The sequence below is a fragment of the Onychostoma macrolepis genome, chromosome 05 (genome assembly GCF_012432095.1).
Source record: "Onychostoma macrolepis isolate SWU-2019 chromosome 05, ASM1243209v1, whole genome shotgun sequence".
Taxonomy (NCBI): domain Eukaryota; kingdom Metazoa; phylum Chordata; class Actinopteri; order Cypriniformes; family Cyprinidae; genus Onychostoma; species Onychostoma macrolepis.
The window spans coordinates 6193246-6219618 of record NC_081159.1 but is presented as its reverse complement, the minus strand read 5'-3'; the positions used below and the strand labels follow the sequence as shown (position 1 = coordinate 6219618).

The 26373-nt window shown below is 37.7% G+C and overlaps 4 protein-coding genes across 9 annotated transcripts in view; 2 read left to right on the top strand and 2 right to left on the bottom strand.

The window, feature by feature from the left end:
• Window positions 1–3153, top strand: part of cntrl (centriolin) — a 33380-nt gene extending 30227 nt beyond the window's left edge. The window contains exons 39-41 of one of the 3 annotated variants that reach the window (XR_009271207.1): window positions 252–288; window positions 1027–1089; window positions 1170–1214. Coding sequence is in view for 2 of the 3 variants with exons in the window: in XM_058774710.1 (XP_058630693.1) it covers window positions 1027–1089; window positions 1170–1325 (219 nt within the window). In the remaining variant the exon portion in view is untranslated. Of the gene's footprint in view, window positions 1–251; window positions 289–1026; window positions 1090–1169 lie in introns of all 3 variants that reach the window. The other 2 variants (XM_058774710.1, XM_058774709.1) reach the window with 2 other exon arrangements.
• On the bottom strand, window positions 2174–8393 carry rab14 (RAB14, member RAS oncogene family). The gene is made up of 8 exons (XM_058774718.1): window positions 8239–8393; window positions 7466–7524; window positions 7227–7280; window positions 6174–6351; window positions 5982–6048; window positions 5730–5817; window positions 4127–4157; window positions 2174–4016 (listed from the first exon to the last, which is right to left on the bottom strand). Exons 2-8 carry the CDS (start codon window positions 7515–7517, stop codon window positions 3839–3841), a joined length of 648 nt encoding a protein of 215 aa, XP_058630701.1. The 5' UTR covers window positions 7518–7524; window positions 8239–8393; the 3' UTR covers window positions 2174–3838.
• Window positions 8394–8945: 552 nt separating this feature from the next.
• Window positions 8946–14455, top strand: gsnb (gelsolin b). Of its 2 annotated transcripts, none has more exons than XM_058774712.1 (16): window positions 8946–9097; window positions 9824–10020; window positions 10131–10285; window positions 10431–10592; window positions 10691–10840; window positions 11233–11322; window positions 11410–11542; window positions 11636–11940; window positions 12066–12199; window positions 12454–12544; window positions 12825–12995; window positions 13133–13307; window positions 13476–13597; window positions 13695–13772; window positions 13868–13928; window positions 14016–14455. In XM_058774712.1, the coding sequence occupies exons 2-16, from the start codon at window positions 9828–9830 to the stop codon at window positions 14183–14185; spliced, it is 2190 nt and encodes a 729-aa protein (XP_058630695.1). In that variant the 5' UTR covers window positions 8946–9097; window positions 9824–9827; the 3' UTR covers window positions 14186–14455. The 2 variants fall into 2 exon arrangements, with proteins under 2 accessions (XP_058630695.1, XP_058630696.1); XM_058774713.1 differs by lacking the exon at window positions 8946–9097 and adding an exon at window positions 9118–9222.
• Window positions 14456–14525: 70 nt separating this feature from the next.
• ttf1.6 (transcription termination factor 1, tandem duplicate 6) lies at window positions 14526–25641 on the bottom strand. 3 transcript variants are annotated; one of them, XM_058774715.1, is made up of 10 exons: window positions 25525–25641; window positions 24671–25425; window positions 24293–24478; window positions 23955–24033; window positions 23721–23851; window positions 23410–23617; window positions 23223–23306; window positions 23080–23145; window positions 22265–22350; window positions 14526–14721 (listed from the first exon to the last, which is right to left on the bottom strand). In XM_058774715.1, exons 2-10 carry the CDS (start codon window positions 25269–25271, stop codon window positions 14528–14530), a joined length of 1635 nt encoding a protein of 544 aa, XP_058630698.1. In that variant the 5' UTR covers window positions 25272–25425; window positions 25525–25641; the 3' UTR covers window positions 14526–14527. The 3 variants fall into 3 exon arrangements, with proteins under 3 accessions (XP_058630698.1, XP_058630700.1, XP_058630697.1); XM_058774717.1 differs by having other exon boundaries at window positions 25510–25634; XM_058774714.1 differs by having other exon boundaries at window positions 24671–25633.
• Window positions 25642–26373: the final 732 nt, after the last annotated feature.

Below are 26373 nucleotides of genomic sequence, written 5' to 3'. Positions count from 1 at the left end.
TTCAAATTCACCTTTATTTAAAGGAATAGAGCCCAAAAACTATGTCGTTATTTATTCACCCTCGTGTCATTTCAAACCAGCGACTTTCTTCTGCAGAAAATATAAAAAAGAATATTTTTAAGAATGACGGTAGCCAAACCATTTTGGTTGTCACTGACTTCAGTTGTATGGACAAAAAATATAATGGAAGCCAGTTGGAACTGAAACTGTTTGGTTATCAACATACTTCAAAGTATCTTCTTTTTCCACAGAAGAAATAAAGTCATGCAGGTTTGGAACAATATGACGGTGAGTAAATTATGACAGAATTTTTATATTTGGGTGAACTATCACTTTCATTTAATTTTTCTTTGCAGAACGAGGGATTCCACTGTTTTGGAAAACCTCGATGTACTCTATGAGGTAGCCTAATTTCAAAAATGTGATTTCTAGACCTGGAAAAGTCTAGACCTGAAAAAATTTTATAAAATCTTAAAATGCAATGGGCATTTTCTTATAATGAATACACATTTTACTCGTTAAGGCAAGAGTTAAAATATATTAGCAGGTAACGGTTGAGTAAAAATATTTTTTAAAACCCTTATCCTAGTTCCTTATCCAGTATATCATTAATGAGTATAATTGAAATTAAATTACTTTAATTTTCAATTTACATAAGGCTTGGATTACATGGATTATAGTAACTTTTCAAAACAAAATTAGGAGCATTTTGAATATATTTATGAACTGCAGTGGTCTTGGAATCAAAAAAAAGTTGGCAACCACTGCTATAAAGTAACATTTACTCAGCTTCACATCACTAAAATGTCTGATTATTCTATCCGTGCTACACAGAGAGAGCTCTGAAAAGGATAAAAATGCATCAAGAAGTAGCCCATATGACACGTGCCTCATTTTCCTCAGCTCTCAAATCTTATTTAGCTTGTGTATTTTCAAACCTGGCACACTTGCAAACCATGTATCATTAATGAATCAGGAGTTGAGATGCAGTCAATAATGCTAATGTTGATCATTTGCTACAAACAGGATGAACAGTGGCGAGGCGAAGCATTGAGGGAGAGACTTAGGCAGCAGGAGGACCACTTGAAGGTACAGTCAAATCATGATCATTTGATAAGGTAACAAACTTTGAGACATTGACTTAGATTGTGTCTCTCCATGGTATCCAGGTTCAGCTGCGCAGACGCATGTTCTCCCAGCAGGAATCTCTGAGTCAGCGCAGACTGCAGACTGAAGGCAGCATTCAGGGTCTGCGCAGACATGTCGACAAACTGGACCAGCTCCTCAGCAACTCCTCCAAAGACTCGTATTATTTCGATGACTAGGAAGCTCTGCCAAAACATGCCAATGTAATTGATCAGAAACAATGCTCCACTGACCATTTTGTATTGACATGAGCAAATATTTGCATATGCAGTAACGTAACCAAGCAGCATATATAAAGAAGGAACTAATTTCCATAATTTTTGTCAGATTATGAAAGCAGGTGGTTACAGAGGAGCACAGATCTTATCAGAGGAGCAGCTCGATTAAACCCACTTCTACAAGAAACAAGCACGCAGAAACCACTGAGCCAAATCCACGAGAGTGCCTCAATGACTTCCTGCTTCAGTTAGAGCAGAGGCTGGATGTGTTTGTCTCCTAAACGCCAAAAAAATAGGCTGGCGTCAGCACTTTCCATATACAAATAAGGAAACTGAAACTTGAGGTAAAAATAAGATGGTGAAAGTTTATTCTCTACCTCGGATTTGTTCTTGTTGCTTTATGAAATTATTTTTAACACAAACTGATATGTGCCTTCTCTCGGTTTGCTCATGTTAAAGTAGATGGTGTCTTGCGAGTGTTTACAGGTGAAACAGATGCAGGCAGGAAGGTTTCATGTTTCATCATGTGATGTCATTGATGCAAGCTGTGCTCTGGAATGAATGAGTTCATTTTTATATGACTCTTGTCAAAAATGACCTTGTATTCAAAGCCAAGATATGCACAGTATTTATTACAGCACTTTTCTTTATATACAGTTTGTCTCAAATCAAATACAACTTAAATTAAGTGTGCAATACAATTAGTAGTCTTTCTTTCATTTTCTTGTCCAGTTTCTCCTCTCAAGATGTCTCAGCATTATTGCTTATATACAGTGTGATCAATCGTGTATGTGGACAAAAACACAGTCTACAGTATTGTCTTTATTAACATAATTACAAACAAAAGTCACTTACAGAAGACAGAATTGAGCAGAAGATTAATTTTTGCAGATGTCATTAAGATGTGAAAAAAGCAAGACAGTAGGAGCAAATTAAAAATGGATTTTCAGTTTACAAAACAACACATCTAAAATCTACCATAATACACAAATTTAATAGAAAATCATATTTGGAGTGCTTGTATTTGCCTTTTTAGCTGTTCGTTGCAAATGTGCATCAATGGAAAAAGAAACAACTGCTGGTTGTACAAATCAGATCTGGGCCAAGTCTCCCCTCAATGATGTTTCTCATGCTGTGGTGGCCTATTTGTTACATATTTATATATTTCAAGATATTATTTACTCCGTTTGAATTGGGGGAAACCATGACGTCTGTAAAAAGCAGTTGTCTCATGCATCATGCTTAAGGAACCTTTAAGAAACTCAGCTCAGCTCAAAAACATGATCAGTGTTTGGAAATCAATTTAATGGAATGCTTTTGAAAAGGCATAATCCCTATTACAAGTGAATCGCTGGAATTGTTTCAATAAATGCTATACGAGGATTATGAATAAAACGGGCAGCACATCAGAATGAACAAAAGCATATCATAAGGCAACTGAAATTATGTAAAAACAATATGAATATCTTGATATGGTGAGGGTTTGCAGGGCCTGAACGATCAGTACACGATGCTCTTGTCGATCTGTTTTTCTTAAGCTACTGTGATGTTGAAACATTTACAGATGCTCAAAAACAGATCGAAGGGGATCTGAAACCTCATAGTGCGACACACTGTAGACCTCAGTAACACAAAACAAGCTTCAGGCCCTCGGAAAATCAAATTGAAACTGCAAAGTGCGGAAAACATTCCTCAGGACCTAAAATGCGTCCCATCCTCTTCAATATATTACTATAACAGTTACTAAGTTAAAATAACTGTCTGAATCGACTTTTCTTTTTTTTTTTTTACAATGGACCTTCCATTGAGATTCTTCTCAAAACAATACTAATCTTGTATAGTACATGTATATTATTTCCTGAATAGGTACAAACAGGGATAAATATTTGGTGATTGGATGTGAAACTGCAAAACCTCTAATTTAAAACAGAATACAATATTTCAGTTTTAGATTTTTTAACAAAACAATGTTGATGCATATCCTCCTGATCACTTGACATCATGTCAACACAAATAACGTTTGCCAATATTTCCGTATCATTTACATTATGCTAGTATTCAGACAGCTCCTGTACATGAGATGTTTAGTTTATAGTTATGCACATCACGTCTGTAAAGGATAAACCCAGCATTTCTTCAGTTTATCGACGATCATCTTCTCTCTTCAGGATTAGTGTTCAGTGGAGGAGCCGTCCTCCCTCGAGTGCTTGCTGGGAGCACTGGGATGTGTGCGTATGAGAAACAAGCAAAACAAGTGAGGGAAGACAAGAGGAGAAGGGAAGGAGGGGAAGAAGAGAGCAGTAAGGAGGGAATGAATTATGTTACACCTCCATCATCACGTAGAGCCATCTGGCCCCAGACTCCATGAGCAATCATACCGGAAGGGGAGAGGCTTTTAGATACAGAGGGAGGCAGAGGTGGGATGTGGGACAGGAAGGAATAGAGAAAGAGAGAGAGTGAAGTCTTCATGGTCATTAACAGCTGCAGCCCTCCTTCTGGGGCTGTGCGTCACTGTTGAGCCGCCCACCCTGGGGAGCGGTAGGCTTGTGCTGGACCCCTGACTCAGCCGCGTTCAGGTCCAGGCTGCCGTCCTGAATATTCTGGTAGATCTTCTTCGCAGCTTCAAGGAATGCATCCTCCACATTCTCACCTCTGTTGGACGGACATATGCAGAGATGCTAAAGAGGACTGAAATATGAAGTACCTTTTACAGACAAAGAGCGTATGCTGTGCCAGCAGACACAGGTCTAAAGGCCACTTACGTTTTTGCACTTGCCTCCAGGAATAACAAACCTGTTTAAAAAGATTAAAGATGTGAATGCGAGCATGGCATGCCCTACAATGTATTAGCCTTAACAGTCAATTCAACAGTGAACCAGCTTTACCATTTTGATCTAAAAATGGTTCAGTTAAAAGCAGTAGTTAACCCAAAAATGACTCAAGATACAGATGAGTTTGTTTCATCATTGAAACAGATTTGGAAAAATTTTGCGTTATATCACTTGCTGTCACCAATTAATCCCCTTAAGTTAAAGGGTACCGTCAGAATGAGCTGATAAAAACACGCTGTTTTTCGTGTCTGTCTCTTTAAATGCAAATGAGCAGCATTTAAAGAATTTCCAGAATTACAGCTCGTACCTGCTAAAAAACATGTGTTTTGGTTCAGATTATGTTTATCGCGCAGAAATCATGCATTTTAAACCATATGAGTTTAAACTTCTGATATACGGTTTTCTGAGTGCACACATTCAAAGCACACGTACAGAAAGCAGCTGTCACAGCATGTGAGTACTAAACTAAGTTCTCATTCACACACAAGTTTAGGTTAAAAACACACAAGTTACAAAAACAGTCGGTTACATCTGTGAAAGTTTTAGATCTGTGTGGCAGCAGCAATATACAATAAATCAATAAATGCACTGCTCTCTTGTCTCCTCTGAGACTGGGGACTCTATAGTTTTCTGTGCTCATCCGTGCAGCCAAAGGCAGAAAAGTTATCATGTTTTGCTCAAACTTTCGCCATGGCATTAGAACTGGTACACCGCTGTCGCTTGCGAAATCAAAATGATGGCGCCATGGGTGGAAACTTACAGATTAAGGGGCGGTAATATTATAATGAGTTACATCCCTTTGCAACGTCACTAGGGGAGCGAAATTAGACACGCTCATTTTTTTCAGACGCTTGCAGAAAAAGGCTTACCAAAACAAAGTTACTGGGTTAATCTTTTTCACATTTCCTTGGTTGGTAGATACACCAGGGACCTGATTATAGCACTTAAAACCTGGAATTTTTATGATGTGTCACCTTTAAAACATTGCTTCCTACTAAAATATGAGTCCTCTATTACATCCAGTAAAAAGCGACTTGTTTGAATCAGGAGAGATCTAGGCATAGATCAATCACCGTTTACAAGCAAAAACAGTTCAAAATCTGAATTGAATTTTGATGTGAGGACAACAGGGAACAGTTATGGACTAGTATTCTGGGCAGAAGTGACATTTTAAATGTTAAAATGCCTTAATGATGGATTTGTTTCTTCCGAACACATAGCTTACTCTGCATCACAGGACGTTAATTGATACACTGGAGTTGTGTAGATTACTTGAGCATTATTGTGATGTTTTTATCAGCTGTTTGGACTCTCATTCTGACGGCACCCACTCACTGCATGTGATATAATGCTAAATTTCTCCAGATCTGCTCCAATGAAGAAATAAACTCATCTACATCTTGTATGGCCTGAGGGTGAGTAAATCTTTTCACATTTTCATTTTTGGTTGAACTATTTCTTTAACAAAAACCACTTAATATGAAATATTAACCACCTAAATAAAAGACCTCATATATTCTAACTTGCACCTTACCGTTTTCTTCAGCAAACTGCTTGGCCTCTTCATATGTGACATCACGCTGGGCTTCTAGATCTGCTTTGTTACCAATTAGTATGATCACCTGAGGAAAGATTCAGATTGCCTTACAACAGGCTCAAGTTTGGTCTTTGTGCAAACCACATCTGCATTTAAAATATGCATGAAGCTCCAACACCATTTACAAGAATGGAAATTTAAAGGCATCATTTACAAAGTTTGGACTGTTGCTGAAGCTAATGAACTTACAGTATTGGGGTTGGTGAGATTCCTAGCATCAGTCAACCAGCTGCTGAGGTGGTTGTACGTGCTTCGCCTGCAAATAACATGAACTGCATATGTTCCTTGCGACTTTTAAAAAGTAATACGATAACAGGCACAAATCAAAATGTAATAGCAAATATGTAACCTCAATGCAATCTAAACAGAATATTGGTCTACCTGGTGATGTCATAGACCATGAGGGCCCCGGCGGCTCCTCTGTAGTAGCTGCGTGTGACAGCGCGGAATCTCTCCTGCCCTGCAGTGTCCCAAATCTGAAGCTTCACCTTCTGCCCACTCACTTCAATTATCCGTGTGCCAAACTCAACGCCAATTGTATGAGGACAGTCAGCCATAACTACAACGAGACAAAGTATGCTAGATTAAATAAGCCTTTATTTAAAATGATGAAGAGGTTTGTAATCAATCTAAAAAAAAAAAAAACATGGTGTGTTGTAAAAAATAAAGATTTTTTTTCATACACAGATACTTATATACTTGAAACTGTTTCAATAATCTTTTTCCTCAATAGCTAATGATCTGGTAATTTTAGAGCAACTCGATTCACAGTAAATACTGCAAACTTCATCTCTGCATTTGCTGTGAGTCTAATGTACATTTGAAAATGCAACTTACACCATTTGCTCTTTTTCACATTCCATAATCTCCATTTTTGTAGACAGATCATTACAGCTTTTCACAAGATTTGCAATTTGTAATTATTTGATAATTTTCTGTTGTCAGAGAAAATTTAAACGTTTCAATGCAGTTTTCCACCAAAATAAAAGCTTGATGCTTTAATTCTTGCAAGATATAAAAAGTATTATAATTTTACTACTGCATAATTATTCTGAAATACACATTTTTTACATTTTACATTGCAGTTACAATAGCAATATTTTTCTGTCTTGATATTATTATTACTATTAAATAACTAATGGGCCAAAGTAATCTCAGACAACAGTTCATAAGAAAATAAGTTAAAAGAATATACTTATTTTTTATGATTACGGTGAAAAGTAATTTAACTTAGATACTGTTCAAATTGTATGCCCTTATTGTTGCAGTTTTTCCCTGTGGCATCAAAAATGGTATCAGATCAAATATTGATGATTTTGAAGATATTGTATCAAAATTATTAATTCCAGTATTGTGATCAAACTTGCATTTGGTATATTTTAAAAAGCACTGTTCCATTGTTTTAGTGTAATTCATACCATTGTTAGCACTTACATTTCTTTTCCGTGAACTGGTGGAGTAAACATGACTTTCCAACCCCCATGTCACCTATAAGGACACCAAATATTCATAAACATGACAAAATACAACACAAAGAGACATCTGATTTGTCACAAAGACACAACACAATATCCAAGAATTCAAATTCACTAAACATTATGAAACGTTTATATAATATATTGTACGTTTTATAAAACAGTGCACATGTAGTGGAAAACAGGCTGCTCACTTACCAATAATGATATATTTGAAAATATAGGAATAGTTATATGGTGCAGTCGTCATTTTTGCTCTGGAAAGCAGAAAGAAATATGATTCAAAGCTTAAAATGACACAATAACACAAACAGTCGAATCAAACCAAATGTAGAGCATTCACGGCAATAAAATGAAACCACTCTGACAGCAATCCAGCAGCGATCAGCTGACCGACTAGTCAGTCCTACTATTGTCTCTCAAGACACATTTCCCTTTTCCCTTTTCCTTCATAAGTTTGCTTAACCGCGGTATTGAGCGTTCAGGACAAATTCAGGATAATAACAATGTAGAAATGACAAGCAAACACGACAGTAATGTAAACTGAAATGTATACAGGCACAGAGTAACGTGACACTAAGCTAAAGGAGCATAAACACTGACTGCAGCACTACAATCAGCCAGCGCCATGACTGACTAATCAGCTAATCACACACTCCTGTCAAAGGTTTCGCAGCTATATGCTAGACCACACCTAATAAAAATCACTCCAAAGTATTATTTTAATGCGTAAGCCAGCGGCGCTTGCGTTTCCGTGTCGCATTTCAGACGATAAATGTGTTAACGTTGAGCATTAAAGGACTAGTTAGCGTTAGCTGACCTCGCGCTGAACCAAACCCAGAAATGCTAAAGCTAATAGCTACTCCCAAAATTAGACCCGTAAAGCGTTAAAAACAGTGTCAGTCGTTAGTATCCAACGATTTTGAAACGCAGTGTTGAGAAATGTATCTTGTCATGTGTGTATCCTTTACCTAAAATATAAATTCAAGTGGTTTTTGGAGGTTTGGGTTGGTCTCGGCGTGTGTGAGCCGTCTGGCCGCTTTCTTCCTCTAAAAGTGCTGCTGCGATGAAAACAGTGAGAGCAGCGACCTCCACTGGAGCCACACTATACTACAGTCACCTCTACTGGAGACACAACACACTGCACCATATACACACTCCTCTAGTCTACTGGACCAACAATGCTTCCTCAAAAAATGGACGAGAAAATAAACATACAAATATACATGATCAAAATATGAAATCAACTGTTTAACAGCGAAATCAGAATAGGCCTAACTGGTTCAGAAGAAAGAAGCTTTTCTCAAAAAGCCAAAATGTGCATTTTTCAAAAATGTCAGATCGAGGCAAGCTGCCACACGGTTTAAAATTATACATATTTATCATTTTAGTTGCAGTATTTGTTGGCCAAGGCAATGGTTTATATTATATTGAGCAAATAGTTGTTTCATTTTGCCTCCCCTTTACTGTTATGAATGGACAGAATAATATACACGCTCTTTTAAAGCAAAACCTTTATAGGCAAATAATAGCACACTGTACCAACAACTGAATCCAACTGTAAACATTTACTGTGAATTTTTTATATAATATATGCATCATTTAACACAATATTAAACTGCAAACTGCATCATATATATACTGTTACTTATTCACTTTTTCCGGAAGAAAATGCATGTTCTGACTAATAACAGGAGGGGTTTTATATGCAAATGAGACAAACCTGTTGAAGATTACTCCCATTACCTGCGGAAGCTCAGTGCTCAAACCTACAGCTGTCGTGCCAGACTCATTTGCTGATAATACCTTTAAAAAAGCTTTAGCCAACAGGTAGGCCTATTTTGAAAGCATTCTATTTGATGGTGTTTTAGTATTGAAAAGCATTCTTTTGTTTCCTGATGCATAGTCACCATCTGATGTTGCTATTAATTATTTACTTTTCTCAAACATTTAGGGTAGGTAAAGTTTTATTATTTATTAATGCATTATTCTAACTGAACAACTAAACTTGTCTGATATAGACCAGTGGTATTTAAAAAAAAATCTTTAAATACTGAAAGTTATGATATTATCACTAGTAACCAATAAACTGAATTTTATGTCAGATTACGTAAACAGGGTAACTTTTACTTTTAACTTGTTTTTTTGCTGTTATCTATTCCTGAATGACATATAGTGGTTGAGAACAGGTAAGTGTATTGTTGTGCATAGCACCTCTGCAGTAAGTAAGAGAGACCCGCCCTTTGTGACTCTTCCTCTTTCCATTGGGGGTGGAGATCTCTGCCTGAGGGCATGACCAGACTCATCCACCTCATCACCCACATCAAACCAGGCCAGCAGTTTGATTTTGCGGAAGCTTTAGAACAACTTTAAAGATGTAGAAAAAAATGTTCTAGATCGAGAGACAGAAATTGCCATTGTTTTCTTTTGATGAACAAAGTACATCGCCCTTCCTCTACTTAATCCTATTCTCAACAATAGACTATGTGGAACACAAGAGCATGCAAAATACGGCTATTGTGTATGGCTGTTACAATAGTTGTTGTTTTCAAACAGCACCATGGTGAACCACCCTGAATTTGAGAAGGCAGGAAAGCAGTCAGGCCTGCAGGTGTGGAGGATTGAGAACATGGATTTGGTGCCTGTCCCTAAGAATCTTCATGGTGGCTTCTACACAGGCGATACCTACCTAATCCTTAATACCATAAAGCAAAACTCTGGAAATCTACAATATGACCTTCACTTCTGGATAGGTGAGACTATTGTTAGTGTAAATGTAAGGTCTTTTGTGCTGTGCACTTTGTAAATGATGTGCATGTTCAATGAAAACCTGTTTATGAACATTGTTAAATGGCATCTCCAGGTGATGCATGCTCAATTGATGAGAGTGGGGCAGCTGCTATCTTCACCGTCCAAATGGATGATTTCCTTGGAGGAAAACCCATCCAGTACAGAGAAGTACAGGGATATGAGTCAAAAACCTTTGTAGGCTACTTCAAATCAGGCCTTAAATACATGGTGGGTAGAGTTAATACGTTTACCATGTTTTGATGCATAATATGAAAAATGGAATCTAAAGCAAAATGTATTTGGGTACTTGGTCAGTTCATAATAGCAAAACGCTAAATCATTTTGCTTCTCAAACTGCTTTTCGTTTCTTCAGCAAGGTGGAGTTGCCTCTGGATTCAAACACGTAGCTTCCGGTGAGGTGAATGTGAAGCGAGTTCTCCATGTTAGTGGTCGACGTGTAGTCCGGGCCATTGAGGTACCTGTGAGTTGGGACAGCTTCAACCAGGGTGATTGCTTCATCCTAGACTTTGGACAGGTGAAAGATGATATGAATAAATTTGTTTTGCCTTTTCTCTTGCATTTTATTATAAGGTATCCCATGTATTTATGCCATTTCTTTTATACTTGCATCAGGAGATATACCAGTGGTGTGGGTCCAAGTGTAACCAGTTTGAGAGACTGAAGGCCACCAGTGTTTCCAAAGATATTCGTGATAATGAACGCTGTGGGAGAGCAAAACTTTTTGTATGTGAAGAAGGATCAGAAAATGAGAAGATGCTAACGGTTAGTACAATAAAGGGAAAATGTTCCATTCAGTAATTTTCGATATAGGTTAGTGCTAGAATACACCACACAACATTTTTTAAAAATATGCATCAAACACTTGTATTACACAACTGAAGATCACACACTACCAGACCATCAAGTCATTCCGGACAAAATAAACTCACATAGAGACATTTGCCTCATTGCTAGAAGTAAAAGTTTGTAAAATATCAAATATATTTAACATTTGACTAAACTGAACTGGCTCTGACTACCTCAACTAGTAGTGCTGACTCTTCCAGACTGCAAATCAGTCTCAAATCTGGGCAAACATTGTGTAGTGTATTTTAACTTTTAGTAAGGAGTCAATATTATTTTCTGAATGCAAATCCTTTACTATATTTTGTCAGATTCTTGGACCAAAGCCTGATCTTCCTGATGCACAGACTGAAGACACCAAGACTGATGCATCCAACAGGAAGTCTGCAAAATTGTACAAGGTACAGTAAGCCACACACTCTAGGTTTTCCGTGAGAAATACTGAAAATTTAACAAAATGGTTTATTCTGGTGGTCATCATTACCTAGGTGTCAAATGCCAGTGGGAGTATGTCTGTGACTTTGGTGGCTGAAGAAAACCCCTTTTCCCAGAGTGCACTGCAGTCTACCGACTGCTTCATCTTGGACCATGGTTCTAATGGCAAGATATTTGTCTGGAAAGGTCAGCTCAGCACATCATTCAAATTAATTCAAAATTTGCATTTGGGACATGCCTGAATGTAAATCTTGACCTTTTATTTCTTTAATATAACAGGTAAAGAGGCTAATAAAGAAGAGAGGAGTGCAGGCATGAAAGCTGCTGAGGACTTCATCAGTAAGATGGGCTATCCCAAACACACTGAGGTCCAGATCATCCCTGAGGATGGAGAGACTCCTCTCTTCAAACAGTTCTTCAAGTTTTGGCGTGATACAGACCAGACAAAGGGTATGGGACAAGCCTATGTGCCTAACAAAATTGCCAAGATCAAGAAAGTGCCCTTTGATGCATCATCTTTGCACAAATCGGAGGCAATGGCTGCTCAGCATGGAATGGTAGATGATGGGAAGGGAGAGAAAAAGGTATATGTGTTATGCACTATTTTATGCACTATTTTACAACAGATTGCAACAATCAAATGCAACAATCAAATTTTTTTATGTTGACAAAATAATGGACAATTTGTCGTTTTTTTTGCTTTGGAAAGATCTGGCGCATTGAGGGATCAGACAAGGTACCAGCTGACCCATCCATTCATGGGCAGTTCTTTGGAGGAGACAGTTATATCATCCTGTACAGCTACAAGCATGGGGGACGTCAGGGGCAGATAATATATATATGGTAAGAGCTATAGACCTACTTTTGGAATCCATTCAGTCCTTTATGAATGCTGAACCTGGAAAATAAACACTGAATGCCAAAGAATTTAGTCCTAAGCCAAGGGCTTTGTCTGCTCATGTTACACAAAAACACTTGGGTAACAGAACACGGTCTTTAGGTAGCATCTCTTAGCCCCACCAGGCTAGGTTTCTGTTAGTCAATAGGATGAGTCATTACTGCAGAGGTTTATTAAATGTGGTTGTTTATGTCCGCAGGCAGGGGGAAGAGTCCAGTCAAGATGAGAAAGGAGCTTCTGCCATTCTGGCTGCCCAGCTTGATTCAGAGCTCGGTGGAAGTCCTGTGCAGGTGACATTTTGCTTGGTGCATCGATTACAGTATTCACCTACTACTGGAATATAGACCAGGGGTGTCTACTCCTGCTCTTGTAGGGCAAATGTCCTGCAGAGTTTAGCGCCAACCTGCCCTAACACACTTGTCTGAATGTTTCTAGTAATCCTGAAGACCTTGATTAGTGGGTTTGGGTGGGTTTCATCAGGATTGGACCTCTGCAGTACAGTAGCCCTTCAAGAGCAGAATTGGACATCCTTGACATATTGTAGTAACACCAGTTTGAATGTTTATGAAGGTGCGAGTAATTGAAGGCAAAGAGCCCCCTCATCTCATGAGTATCTTTGGCGGGCAGCCAATGGTCGTGCACAAGGGTGGGACTTCACGAGAGGGTGGCCAATCAAAGGCTTCTGCAGTCCGCCTTTTCCAAGTTCGTGCCAACCCTGCTGGGCACACACGAGCTGTTGAGGTAAGTTCAAAATGTCCATCCATGCTTTGAATGTACCATTGTATGATGCGGTTTCATTTTGTCAAATGTTCTTCGTTTGAAAATGTATGCAAAATTGGTCCTCTATTGACAGTTGTTGTTCACTTTGCCTGAAACAGGTTGATCCTGTAACCTCCAGCCTCAATTCCAATGATGCCTTTGTTTTGGTGACTGCTTCAGGCTCTATGCTGTGGCTGGGTCATGGTGCAAGTAATGCAGAAAAGAATGGAGCCAAAAAGCTTGGCAGCATTTTAGGAGTGAACCTTTCAGAGATATCAGAAGGAGCTGAGGGAGGTGGGTCTACTTGTCGTTGGTAAAGGAGTTTTATTGTACTTATTTAAATGTTGCATTCGGAGTATAAATTAACTTATTTCTTATTAACAATAAGAACTTATTAACAAGAGTTGTTCACTATAAATGAACTTATACTGAACAACTCTTCTTTCTCAAATTTCTATGTAGACGGCTTCTGGCGTACTCTTGGAGGAAAAGCAGAGTATCGCACCTCTGAAAGGCTCAAAAGCAAAATGGACACCCATCCTCCTAGGCTTTTTGCATGCTCTAACAAGACAGGACAATTCCTTGTGAGTTTCCATGTTGAATGGTTCAACTTATAGTTCACTGAAATCAGAAAAGAATCTTGCATTTTTCACAATTTATGTTCGTTCTGTGGCAATCTAGATTGAAGAGGTGCCAGGAGAGATGACCCAAGAGGACTTGGCTCCAGATGATATCATGATTCTGGACACATGGGATCAGGTAAAATATGTTTGTGTGTGTGCGACACTTGCAATAAAATGCATTTGAGAAAATGAAATTAACAATGTAATGCTTGTGAAACCATTGTCTCCAAGGTCTTTGTTTGGATGGGAAATGAAGCTAATGAAGATGAAAAAAGAGAAGCTGTGACTTCAGGTGAGAAGTTTCCCATTTTCAACTGCAATATTTTGCTAGTTTTCATTAGCTAACAATTTATCTTTGTCCTTGTCTTTTCTAATATAGCTTCCAACTATATTGAATCGGATCCTGCCAGCAGGGACAAGAGAACTCCCATTGTTACAGTGAAGCAGGGCTTTGAACCCCCCACCTTTACAGGGTGGTTCCTGGGTTGGGACCATGACTTCTGGAGTTCTAACCCACTGGAACGGGCCATGGCTGGTTTGAAAATGTAATCTGATGACTCGTAGGGCTGAAGGGACAGAGTTGTTTGTTTGATCGAATGTTTCAAATTGACTGACTATAAACACTTAAAGTTACCTAACATTTCTCAACTGATTTACCAACCATTGTTTACCTCACTCATTCTTGTTTTACCTTCATATGGGAAAGAGAAATGTCCTTTTATACAAGACCTTTAAAAAGCATAATACAAATTTGTTTATTCAGTTCTTCATCAAAATAAATGGAACAACAAAATAAAAGGAAATCATACATTACATGTACATCTTGAAAATGTCTTTCTCTTTACTTGTGGAATATTACTTAATCACAAGTGTGAATGATCTGTACATAGTTCAAGAGGATTTGTCATCCTCTTTCTGTCTACTCTCCTCATCACTGTCGCTGCAATGATCCTCATTAATGTCCCGAAAAATGTCAGATAGAAGGAAGCTCTGCTTCTGGTCAACCTTCAGCTCATTGTCATCAAGGTCTTCACAATCTTTCACCAGGCCTGGCAAGGCTCTCTCATAAAGGAAGTCAACAATGTCTGGAAGGAACAACATCAAAGACATACAATATATTAAAAGACATTCAGTAGGTAACTCATAGTCCAGTCCTAACATTAACATGCCCTACTACATGTAGGTTTTTACATCCGTTTTTTTATTTAACAAAGGGCTGGACGATATACAGGCCCGTCGCCAAGGGGGGGGCATTAGGGGGCAGTGCCCCCCCCAAATGACTCGACATGCCCCCTGCTTACATGATCACGAGTGAACGTTTATTTTACTGATCTAGTCTATGAATATTGCGGGGGAAAATAATGTATTCAGCAGCATTTAGCTCAAAGAACCACTAATCTCTACAATGGTAAAACATTAGGAAGCTAATAACACAGTGGCGTAGCGCAAACAGCAGCACCTAAGGATTCACACCGTCACCTCACACCTGTTTCACACATACTCCGTTTGCAGTGCGTATTTTTTTTCTGCACCCATGCTAACGGATCAGTGAGTGTGATTTCACCAAGTACAACATGTTCCTGGATCAACATCCTTGTTGATCCTGGAACGTCATTCCAATCAACCAATCAGAATTGAGGGATAACTTTTCAGGAAATATAAGTTTTAGGCTTATGATCAAGGTTAGGTGCTTCGACACCCTTGTTAATCAGGTATCATTTCTCACTGATTTTAGGAATAAATTATGGGTAGGGTTAGGTTTAGGGGTAGAGATTTGGTTAAGTCTATATTTTTAGACAAAAATGTTAATCCAGGAACATGTCTTGGCAAAATCACGGCGACCCTAACGGATCAGAGTGTTCACACTGCACGCGGTTGCGGTCCAGCAGTGCGTTCCAGGAGCGGTGTGTCTGCATCAGTGCAGAGATCGTTTCCGCACCGAGTCTACTTTTGCTGTGCTGCACGCGCTGAATTAAAGTGACAGCGCTTTGTTCACGGTAAAAATGAACATGGATTGACATGTAAATGTAGTAATTTCACAATAAATAGATATAATTAAAGTCTACTATGTTTCACAAGCTTTTTGGCTAGGTTTAAAACAAATAAAAGTGCACTTTTAGATAAACAAGGCAACATATGCACTTGTCCTGTGGAAGTAAAAAAAAAAAAGTTCTTTAAGACCCACGGGACTGCTTGTAATAAAGATTTAAATGTAAAAGGCACAAGAGCCGACTGTTTCTGTCAGTGGTTTAATTTAAAATATTTGTGATAGCCTAAAACACAACGGCTATATGCTGTTTAAATGTGTTTCCACTTGCTTGAGCAACTTAATATACAAATCTATAGCCAAATGCATTTAATACGTTGTTTATATTAATTGAGTTTAAACGTGAATATGTCTTTGAAAGACTGTGTAACTGTACTGTGACAAAAGAGGATCACAATGCTGAAAAAGCACTTTCAGTATAGACCATAGACTGTAAAAAAGATGGACGACGCGTCTCCGCTTCCTTCCATTATAGAAAAGTGAAGCAAATACATCTCAGTATGGCCGCTGCCATCTTGAGTAAATGAAGTCATTTGGAGCCCGAGTCTGCACAGTAGAGTTGTGAGGTGGAGCCGTGGAATCAAACTCTAAATGAAAAATCTAAATGACCAAAACCATATTTCGGAATATTGTATTAGAAGTGTAATTTAATTTTTTATTTTGACTGAAGTCCTATTCGTTTACATGGAGAGGGCGGGGTTTATGACCTGTACTGCAGCCAGCCCCCAGGGGGCGATCAAAGAGCCCGCAGCTTCACTTTTAAGGACGAGTGAGACACACCCGGTCTATACGAATAGGACTTCAGTCAAAATAAAAAAATTAATTACACTTCCAATACAATTTTCAGAAATATGGTTTTGGTCATGTAAGGTAGTTCTCACGCTGATATATGTTCAATTGTTCATTTTTGTGATACGTTTGATTTTAGCTAGTAATTTGATGCTATAAAAACGGGGCGTGTCGTTATGGTTGATTGGGTCTGTGGGAGTTTGGGCGGGAGTTTGATTCCGCGGCTCCACCTCACGACTCTACTGCGCAGACTCGGGCTCCAAATGACATCATTTACTCAAGATGGCAGCGGTCATACTGAGATGTATTCGCTTCACTTTTCTATAGTGGAAGGAAGCGGAGATGCGTCGTCCATCTTTTTTACAGTCTATGGTATAGACGGTTTCAACGGCAACAACATAAACAAACGTTACTGCGCATGCGCGCTTTTGTGGCCCTAACTTAACTTCCGGTAGACATCCAAATACAATCAGTAACAACAGCTAAGTCCCTCTAGAGTAGATTATGTTTTGATAACAAGCAAAATATGTTTGCTGCGTAAATCAGACGGACTGAGATGCAGCGATAACTACTTGGACGGACTTATTAAAAGTGCAAATTTATTCTCTGCCAGCAGGAGGCGCTTTAAAGCGGGAGAACTAGAGGTTTTCCCGGAAACGGCTGTTGGGCTGTATGTTACACAAAGCAGCGCTGAGCTTACAAACGCTGCTTTATCAGGCATATAACTAGATTAAATGAAAATGACATCGAACATTTTCTAAAGACAGTTGTCCTTCAGAAATACAGTGATATAAAAACACCTGCACCTCGTTTTGATTTTAAACGTGCATTAAGTACTCATATTCAACGAAGCAAGAAAATCGGTCAGTTTTGATATTGTAGCGGATAGCGACAAATAAATAAATGTACAGCACAACAACCTGAGCCCAACTTCATTACTCATCACCTTAACTTTAACTGTGTTAACTGTAGCTGGCACCACTAACAAGACCGATAAACAAACACAGACCAGAAGTTAACTTCGGTCTAAGCGCGTGCGCCCGATGAAACCGTCTGGATTTTAAATCAAAATAATGGATAAATGTTGTCTCTGTGGTAAACAGCCGCGGATCAGGAGCGGACGGACTACAAACGCGTTCTGTGTGAAAGCACAATGAGTCCGTGCTGCTTCTGCACCGCATACAGTGGGGCAAATAAGTATTTAGTCAGCCACCAATTGTGCAAGTTCTCCCACTTAAAAAGATGAGAGAGGAATGTAATTTTCATCATAGGTATACCTCAACTATGAAAAAAAAATCCAGAAAATCACATTGTAGGATTTTTAAAGAATTAATTGGTAAATTCCTCGGTAAATTAAGTATTTGGTCACCTACAAACAAGCAAGATTTCTGGCTCTCACAGACCTGTAACAACTTCTTTAAGAGGCTCCTCTGTCCTCCACTCTTTACCTGTATTAATGGCATCTGTTTGAACTCGTTATCAGTATAAAAAAGACACCTGTCCACAACCTCAAACAGTCCAACTCCACCATGGCCAAGACCAAAGAGCTGTCAAAGGACACCAGAAACAAAATTGTAGACCTGCACCAGGCTGGGAAGACTGAATCTGCAATAGGTAAGCAGCTTGGTGTGAAGAAATCAACTGTGGGAGCAATTATTAGAAAATGGAAGACATACAAGACCACTGATAATCTCCCTCGATCTGGGGCTCCACATAAGATCTCACCCGTGGGGTCAAAATGATCACAAGAACTGTGAGCAAAAATCCCAGAACCACACGGGGACCTAGTGAATGACCTGCAGAGAGCTGGGACCAAAGTAACAAAGGCTACCATCAGTAACACACTGCGCCGCCAGGGACTCAAATCCTGCAGTGCCAGGCGTGTCCCCTGCTTAAGCCAGTACATGTCCGGGCCCGTCTGAAGTTTGCTAGAGAGCATTTGGATGATCCAGAAGAGGATTGGGAGAATGTCATATGAAACCAAAATAGAACTTTTTGGTAAAAACTCAACTTGTCGTGTTTGGAGGAGAAAGAATGCTGAGTTGCATCCAAAGAACACCATACCTACTGTGAAGCATGGGGTGGAAACATCATGCTTTGGGGCTGTTTTTCTGCAAAGGGACCAGAACGACTGATCCGTGTAAACGAAAGAATGAATGGGGCCATGTATCGTGAGATTTTGAGTGAAAACCTCCTTCCATCAGCAAGGGCATTGAAGATGAAACGTGGCTGGGTCTTTCAGCATGACAATGATCCCAAACACACCGCCCGAACAGCGAAGGAGTGGCTTCGTGAAGCATTTCAAGGTCCTGGAGTGGCCTAGCCAGTCTCCAGATCTCAACCCCATCGAAAATCTTTGGAGGGAGTTGAAAGTCCGTGTTGCCCAGCAACAGCCCCAAAACATTACTGCTCTAGAGGAGATCTGCATGGAGGAATGGGCCAAAATACCAGCAACAGTGTGTGAAAACCTTGTGAAGACTTACAGAAAACGTTTGACCTCTGTCATTGCCAACAAAGGGTATATAACAAAGTATTGAGATGAAATTTTGTTATTGACCAAATACTTATTTTCCACCATAATTTGCAAATCAATTCTTAAAAAATCCTACAATGTGATTTTCTGGATTTTTTTTTCTCATTTTGTCTCTCATAGTTGAGGTATACCTATGATGAAAATTACAGGCCTCTCTCATCTTTTTAAGTGGGAGAACTTGCACAATTGGTGGCTGACTAAATACTTTTTTGCCCCACTGTACATAACGCACAGGGACCACATATGCACTGCAAACGGAGTATGTGTGAAACAGGCGTCACGCACCTGCAGCGCTTCTGTGTAGGGAGAAAAACGTAATAAAACAACTTAGGCCTATATAAAAGTAATAAAATAAATAGTCCTGAAGGAAATTTATTTCACTTAAATAATTAACATTTTTTAAAAATTATAAAAAAACCTAAAAAAAATCTGTGACATGTCTACACTGAGTTTCGTTTTATTTTTGGGACCGCGCAAGTTCAAGGAAACCGAGAGGACTGAAAGCTCACCTTATTTGTTTTATTTATTTTACAAAAGCACAATTTTGTATTTATTGTGAGTGTAGGCCTACACAAATAAAAGTGAATCCAAGCAATCACGCCGCTCGTGGGAAACATTTGTATTTGCGCCGAATTCAGTTTCTCTTTAAATACATTCTTTTGGCAAGACTTTTATATGTTCTTTATAATGAATGTCATTAGGCTATAATTTGTGTTTTATTTTATGATTTGTATATATAAATTTATACTATAATTGTATAGCTGCTTAGACTCCATTTTCTGATTTTTATGTTCCTTTGTTCTGAATACCATAACATTTAAATGATTTGTTGTCAATTTCTGTTTTTTCTCTCCATGTAATTTTGTCTGATATGAGTCTAGGCTATAGCAGATTTGTTTGTTTTTTTAATCCATGCAGCAAATGTTTTAAAAATGGCTCAAAAAAAAAAAAAAGGCCTACTTTTTTTGCGTTACAGGTGCTTTTAAAGAAGTTTTCACTATTAACTTATATAAAAAATGTAATAAATGTATAAAAAAATGTATAAAACATTGTCATAAATTCGTTGTATTCCCATTTTAAAATACAAATTCACTGTTATGAGCCTACAGATAGCAAAAAAAAAAAATATATATATATATATATATATATATATATATATATATATATATATATATATATATATATATATATATATATATAAAAAATTGTTTTAGCGTAACATATAGTGTAGCATGATGTATAGATAAATCATATAAGATAGTGTCTTAACTTTAAAACATAGCCTAAAAATCTCCCTTTGCTCAGCTGCACATGCGATTGTGAATCAAATTTTATATTGTTATTGTTTTATTATTGTGTTGTTGGAAATTTTAAAAAAGCTTTAATTGCGAGTCATGTCCTTAATGCACAGACAATATTTTTGACACGTTTTGTCCGATCCATTGATATGGTTATTACATAGGCTATTGCAATTTCGAGAGTAGGCTAAATTTTTCATTTGTGTATGTTACTCCGAATAGGAATAGAATGTACGTGGCATTTGGTTCTCTTAGCAGCATGACAAACAAAACTTATATTCAAATTCTGAATGGATAATATATGACAGAAAGCTCCCTTTATAGCAATAAAAAGCTGTCACCCATCTAGTTCATCACGATCTCACAAAGTTAAGTTATAATCAACAAATCTCTCTCTACACTGCGCAGTGAATCTCTATTTACATAGTGTTATAAAGAGAAGATTCGCGAGTGTGCAGAACAAAACTCTGGCGATTTGAGCGGTGATTCTAACATAGCCTACATATAAGTCATAATATAACATATAAAACACAAAAGTCGACAGATTATCGACAGACTATCTTTTTAAATATGTTTTAATATAGAACTTGATCAATTTAAGTAATAATACAGATTGTTATTGTTTTGGTGAATGTCTGTTTATAAGATCATAAAAAAGTGTGCCCCCCTATGAAAACGAAATGCCCCCCCATTGAAGATTTTCTGGTGACGGCCCTGACGATATATCGTTTCAGTATCGATACCGCAAATAGTCACATCGCAGAATGTGCGATTTTTAGTATACTGATTGTTATGCTCAGGGGCGGACTTAGTGATTTGGGGGCCCTAAGCAAATTCCAGGTATGGGGCCTCCATACAATAACTATGTGTCCTTTTATGCTTAACCCTATTTTGCTCGCTCGCTCTAGTTTTTAGTTTATTTATCCCTTCACAACCAGTAATTAGTCAACTTGCTGCTATTCTAAAGCCAAATTAGGCTACCCTTTTTTTCTGGATCGCAAAATCCATTATTCGGCATCACTAGATTTGCCGTGTCGCGCCACATCCAGTGTAGACAGCATCACTGATTATAATAGGTTCTATATTTTGGCGCGTCCGGTGTAGATACGGTGAGAGCCACTCAGATGCACGTGAACACTGAATTCCGTTCATTTCTGCATCTATTTGTGCCTGAAATGAAGACACTTATGCCATGGTCTGTCTGAATACTCGATTCTGATTGGCTGGCAGGTGTTGATTAAATTCGTTGAACTGCACAGGTCAGTTTAATCACGTTCTATATTAATGCGCTTCCTATAAACATTGGTAACTATAGTAACATACAGCTACAGTTGAATAGTAATACAGACGAAAATAACCGTCATTTTTATCGTTCCGCTCAAATATTGCAGTGCAAATATTAATAACATCTTTAATATGTGAACGCTGGAAAATGACCATGGCATAAACGGGATAATCAACGGCTAGTTGTGCATTAAACGATTTGAATGCACTTCGCGGAGGCAACCACCCTTACATAGCCTACATGCGAAACTGTCAAAATACATGTCTCTGCAAGTATCCTTGTAAACACAGTTGCTTAGGTGAAGGTAAAGAATTGATAAAGAAAATAGATAGTATATTGGTTCACAGCAGTTTAATGTTCCTAAGGCTTTCTGTGTCATGAATGTTAATCAAACAAAAATCACTTTTGTAGCTTTAACACAGGTTTATTAGATTTAATTTATACAGTGAAGACTATGCAGTGTTATTTTACATTTGATTATTCAACTAGTATACCTGAATACTGTTATCAAGTCCCTGAAGTCCTATTAGACTTAAAAGTCAATTGGTTACAAAGCTCAAGAAACCTTTTTTTTTGCAGCTTCAGTTTCCATCTCTGGAGTACACTATGGAAACTAGAACAAAACAATGCTGGATCTACAACTACAATCTAATGTGAAATAAGTGAACACACTAACCTCCAAAACACTTAGTCTTCCATTCAGGCACATAGCAAACTTTAAGCTGGTGCCACTTTGCTTGCACATATGCTGGAGGAACATCCCTATGAGACAGAGAGGACAAAGACGTGACACCAAGCTTGTTTACACCACCAGCAGCATCATCATCATGCCTGAACAAGCAGGAGCATTATTCTAGTTACTTACTGGGAAACTGAATAATGTAACCTGGGTAATTGTGTTCAAATGCCATGTACACTACTTAATTAACTCCTTAGAGGATTTTCTTTATTCCAGATCTAGCAAGATCACAATGGTAATCTACAGAGATTATGAAATTCTCATATCGTTGGAAAAGATTCCAATGTTCAACAACTATACTTTCAACAACACCAAGGTTTCAATTAATCTGGGTTTTCAATGGATATATGGAAGCTGAATGTTTCCAAGACATTATTTACCGAACAACCTACAGAAATAATTTTGAAAATCCATTCAAAGATAAAAGACATAGTAAATTCAAATCAATTGTTTGGTTACCAACATTTTTCTAAATATTTTGTTTTGTGCTCAACAGAAGAAATAAAATTGTATAAATGTTTGGACCAACTTGAGGGTGACTAAATAAAAGAATTTTCACTTTTGAATGAAGTATCCTTTTAATCTTTTGCTACCTTGTAGGGCTATATTTTTTAAATGGAGAATTTTTTAAATGGAGTCTGAAAAACCAAGACAATTAAAAGAACCATGATAAGATCATAAATTGTGATCCTGATGAAAGAAATGTATATTATTTGCCACATCAGCCACCCCAAACTACATATAATCCTCACCCCAAAACAGCTGTGAGATCATCCCAGTTGACATCCGTAACATCCTCCACTTGCAATTGATACATTCTGTGTGAATACATGACATAGAAAAATATGTCAGGATAACAAAAGCTAAGTAAACATGCAAAAACAAGATATCTTACGCTTTAATAAGTCTGATTTTGGCCTCCTGAGTTTTCTTTCCCCTACAAGTCCCTGAAGACATCCGCACAGCGAGGATGGACATCCTTAGGGGTGAAGGAGAAAATTCAGGGACAATGTTGGTTATACAAATAGAGAATAACTTAACGTGTATTAAATGTGCCACAGAGTTTTCAATGACTCTCTCACCATTTCTCTCTGCATTTGCTCCAACATCGAGTTTTAACCTTCAGTGAAATATTGAACCAGGGCAATTTTTGGTACAGTATTTCTCTACCAACTCTTTTTGGTGTTGTTTTATTAGGGGACTCAGATTTCAGCACTGTTACAATATGGTCTCGCACAGCCCTCAAAAGTCTCTGCTCCTCCTTCGCAGACCACGGCCCACTTTTTTTAGCTGTTTAATGCAAATTCATGAGATACGAAATGATCAACCATCACTAAACCTAGAATTTACAATGCTGGAAATTTTGAAAAGCCGCTTGCTGAATTAGATTTACCTGTATTAAGTTGGGTAAAACGTTTCTCAAGAGAGTAAGAACTTCGACCCATCAGCTCAGAAATCTTTTGCCAGTTACTGCCATGCAGTGAATGATACTTGAGCAATGATTTGACTTCTTCTTCTGTAAATCTTTTAAGAAAAGGAACAACTGAGGTTTATTACAGAACAAAAATAAAAAGCAGAGCAGATCAATTTAAGACCAAATACCTTGTAAAGCTGTAATTTCATTTACCTTCCCTTATAGTTTCCACCATCAAAAACTTTCCTTCCACGGCTAAAAACATCATGGCAAGGCCTGGGAATTCCTTCCGCTGTTCAAATTTGATTTGGAAAAAAGATGAGAACAAATTAAGCAATGAAAATTGTACATTTTCAGTATAGCTTATCATAATGTTCAATATGTATTCAAATATAACAAGTCTTCATATTCCAAGAAATACTCGTATTGTCTCTTTCTACAGAACAAAAGTTTAAATAGTGCAGGATGAGGGTGAGCATGATGACCTTAGACCTTTCAAAAACAAAATCAACAGAGAAGTGAGTGAATACAATGTGATTGTTAAGACTCACCTATCCTTTCAAAAAACTTGTAGACCTTTTTCATCTTTGTCAATTCCTGTCTCTCTTCTGGGAAACGTTTTGGATGAAAGAGCTTGGTAGCATTTTTCACTCCTGTGAGAGCAATAAAATCTCTAACGTTCTGTCTTAACCTCTCATTTTCTGCATTAGAGAATCTTCCATGCCTCAACACGATGCCTGTGGACACGTGTGAAGAGTCAAAGGCAAAAGTTATTACTTATATATGGACACTATACATTTACGACATTCATTTTCACATATAAATAAATTTTATAGGCTGATCTGAATAATAATCATTAAAGTATCATTTCTAACATGTTTAAGATTGACAAATCAAAAATATTAACAGATTAGATATAATCAGCCTACCTTGCTTTCTGAATTCCTTGAACCTTGGCAGATCATACATGATCATTTTATTGATTTCATGTGAGCTTCTGGACTCAATTTTAGGAAAAAAATCTTTCAGTTCATTCAGTAGATTGGGATCAACTTCTGGTTCATCCAACAGCGTTCCCCTTCTTCTGCGCTTTCTAGTACCAATTAGTAAGGCAGGTTCTTCCTCATGTTCTGTGATCATGACAGGCTGTTCTTCTTGTTCCTTGTCATCACAGTCTGCTTGTGTCATATTTGCTCTCTTTTTCTTTTTCTTAGCAGGCTTCTGCAGCTCTTGTGACTCTGCTGTGGGGGCTTTCTTATCTTTTACTTTATGCAGGCTTGTGACAACCTCCACTCCTTCATTCAATTTTCTTTTTTTCTTTTTGTCTGTAGGTGTCTGCAGGCTTACATTCTCCAATTCCTTAGTTTTGTTTTTCTTCTTATGCATCTTTTCATGGTGCGTCTCAGTCTGCACCTTTGGACTTTCAGTGAGTTCATGCTGGTCTGGAGTTTCACTTTTCTTGCTTTTCTTCTTCTTCACCTTTTTATCATTAACGCGGTCCATTGTGTTATTACGCGAATCTGACTGCATTTCATCCAACCTTCTTTAAAACGCAAAAATCAAGTCGATACAGAAAAACATAGCACAACGTGCTTTTCACAACAAACACAAAATCCAACTTGATTCTTGCTAGTCTTGAACGTGCGTCGTTAGAATATCAGGTCATCCGCGCATACTGTGTTTTCTGAATCACATCAACGGCATTAAAAAGGGAAGGAATTGAAATTATGTTTAGCAATATATATGTATAAAACGAAGTGTTTAATACCTGGCAAACTTTTACCGGATTGTTTTCCACGCGGGGTCTTCCTATTCTGCTTCTTCATCACCGATAACAAGCTGCATTCTCAGTTACACTACAACCACACTGCCACCTCTCAGACAGGAGAGTCATTACAAATATAATACAAATATTGGATATATTGGCACACATTAACTGAATTCGAAGTTGCACAATATAATACTATTCTTACTATATCTGTCATTTAAAAATACGACAGGAAAAAAAAAATAAGATTATGATAGTATTATTCCAAATTCAGGCAGTATCTGCTTCTGGCTTTAGGTTTTAAGATGATACCACCACTATAAATATAACACATATACATAGCTATTAAATAAAAAACAAGCACTTAGTGCTAATAAAATAATTAACAATTGTAATAAACGAAACGTTCTCAACATATTTCCCCTAATCACTACAGAATAATAATGACATTATATTAAAATGTAAAGGCAAACTATGTTTTATGTTTTCACAATTATAGTATAAAATATTATACCAAACAAAACCATTTGACTTGTCATAAGCTAATAAGTTATTGTAGATTTTATTAGTTGTCAGAGTTGAGACGCAATTTTCTTTTTTGTAGGTAATTCATTTTAAACTAACTAAATTGCAACTTATCACTACTGCCTGTTATAACTTTGGCAACACAGCAGTTATTTTGTTGTTGTTTGTACACTGAAAACAAAAATGCAAACAGAAACCATATTCAGCGCTGCGTTCTTGTTCTTTACACACCAACATTTGTGAATGTAATATTCATGTAACTTAGAACAATATTTATTCAGATTAATAAGGTTTTTCCTCGTAAAAGAGTAAAACGAAACGAACACTAGCATGCCTAAT

Bases quoted from the DNA above. Each gene is read 5' to 3' on its own strand.
- rab14 (XM_058774718.1), bottom strand. From the start codon at position 7,517: ATGACGACTGCACCATATAACTATTCCTATATTTTCAAATATATCATT. The intron at 6,049-6,173 runs GTAGACCAATAT...TGTTATTTGCAG, and splicing joins ATGGTCTATGACATCACCAG to GCGAAGCACGTACAACCACC. The intron at 4,158-5,729 runs GTAAGGTGCAAG...CTTTTTAAACAG, and splicing joins GCAGTTTGCTGAAGAAAACG to GTTTGTTATTCCTGGAGGCA.
- gsnb (XM_058774712.1), top strand. From the start codon at position 9,828: ATGGTGAACCACCCTGAATTTGAGAAGGCAGGAAAGCAGTCAGGCCTG. The intron at 10,841-11,232 runs GTTAGTACAATA...ATATTTTGTCAG, and splicing joins AAAATGAGAAGATGCTAACG to ATTCTTGGACCAAAGCCTGA. The intron at 13,773-13,867 runs GTAAAATATGTT...ATTGTCTCCAAG, and splicing joins TTCTGGACACATGGGATCAG to GTCTTTGTTTGGATGGGAAA.
- ttf1.6 (XM_058774715.1), bottom strand. From the start codon at position 25,271: ATGCAGTCAGATTCGCGTAATAACACAATGGACCGCGTTAATGATAAA. The intron at 24,479-24,670 runs GTAGGCTGATTA...ACGTGTCCACAG, and splicing joins CAAGGAATTCAGAAAGCAAG to GCATCGTGTTGAGGCATGGA. The intron at 23,618-23,720 runs GTAAATCTAATT...TGCATTAAACAG, and splicing joins TTTTACCCAACTTAATACAG to CTAAAAAAAGTGGGCCGTGG.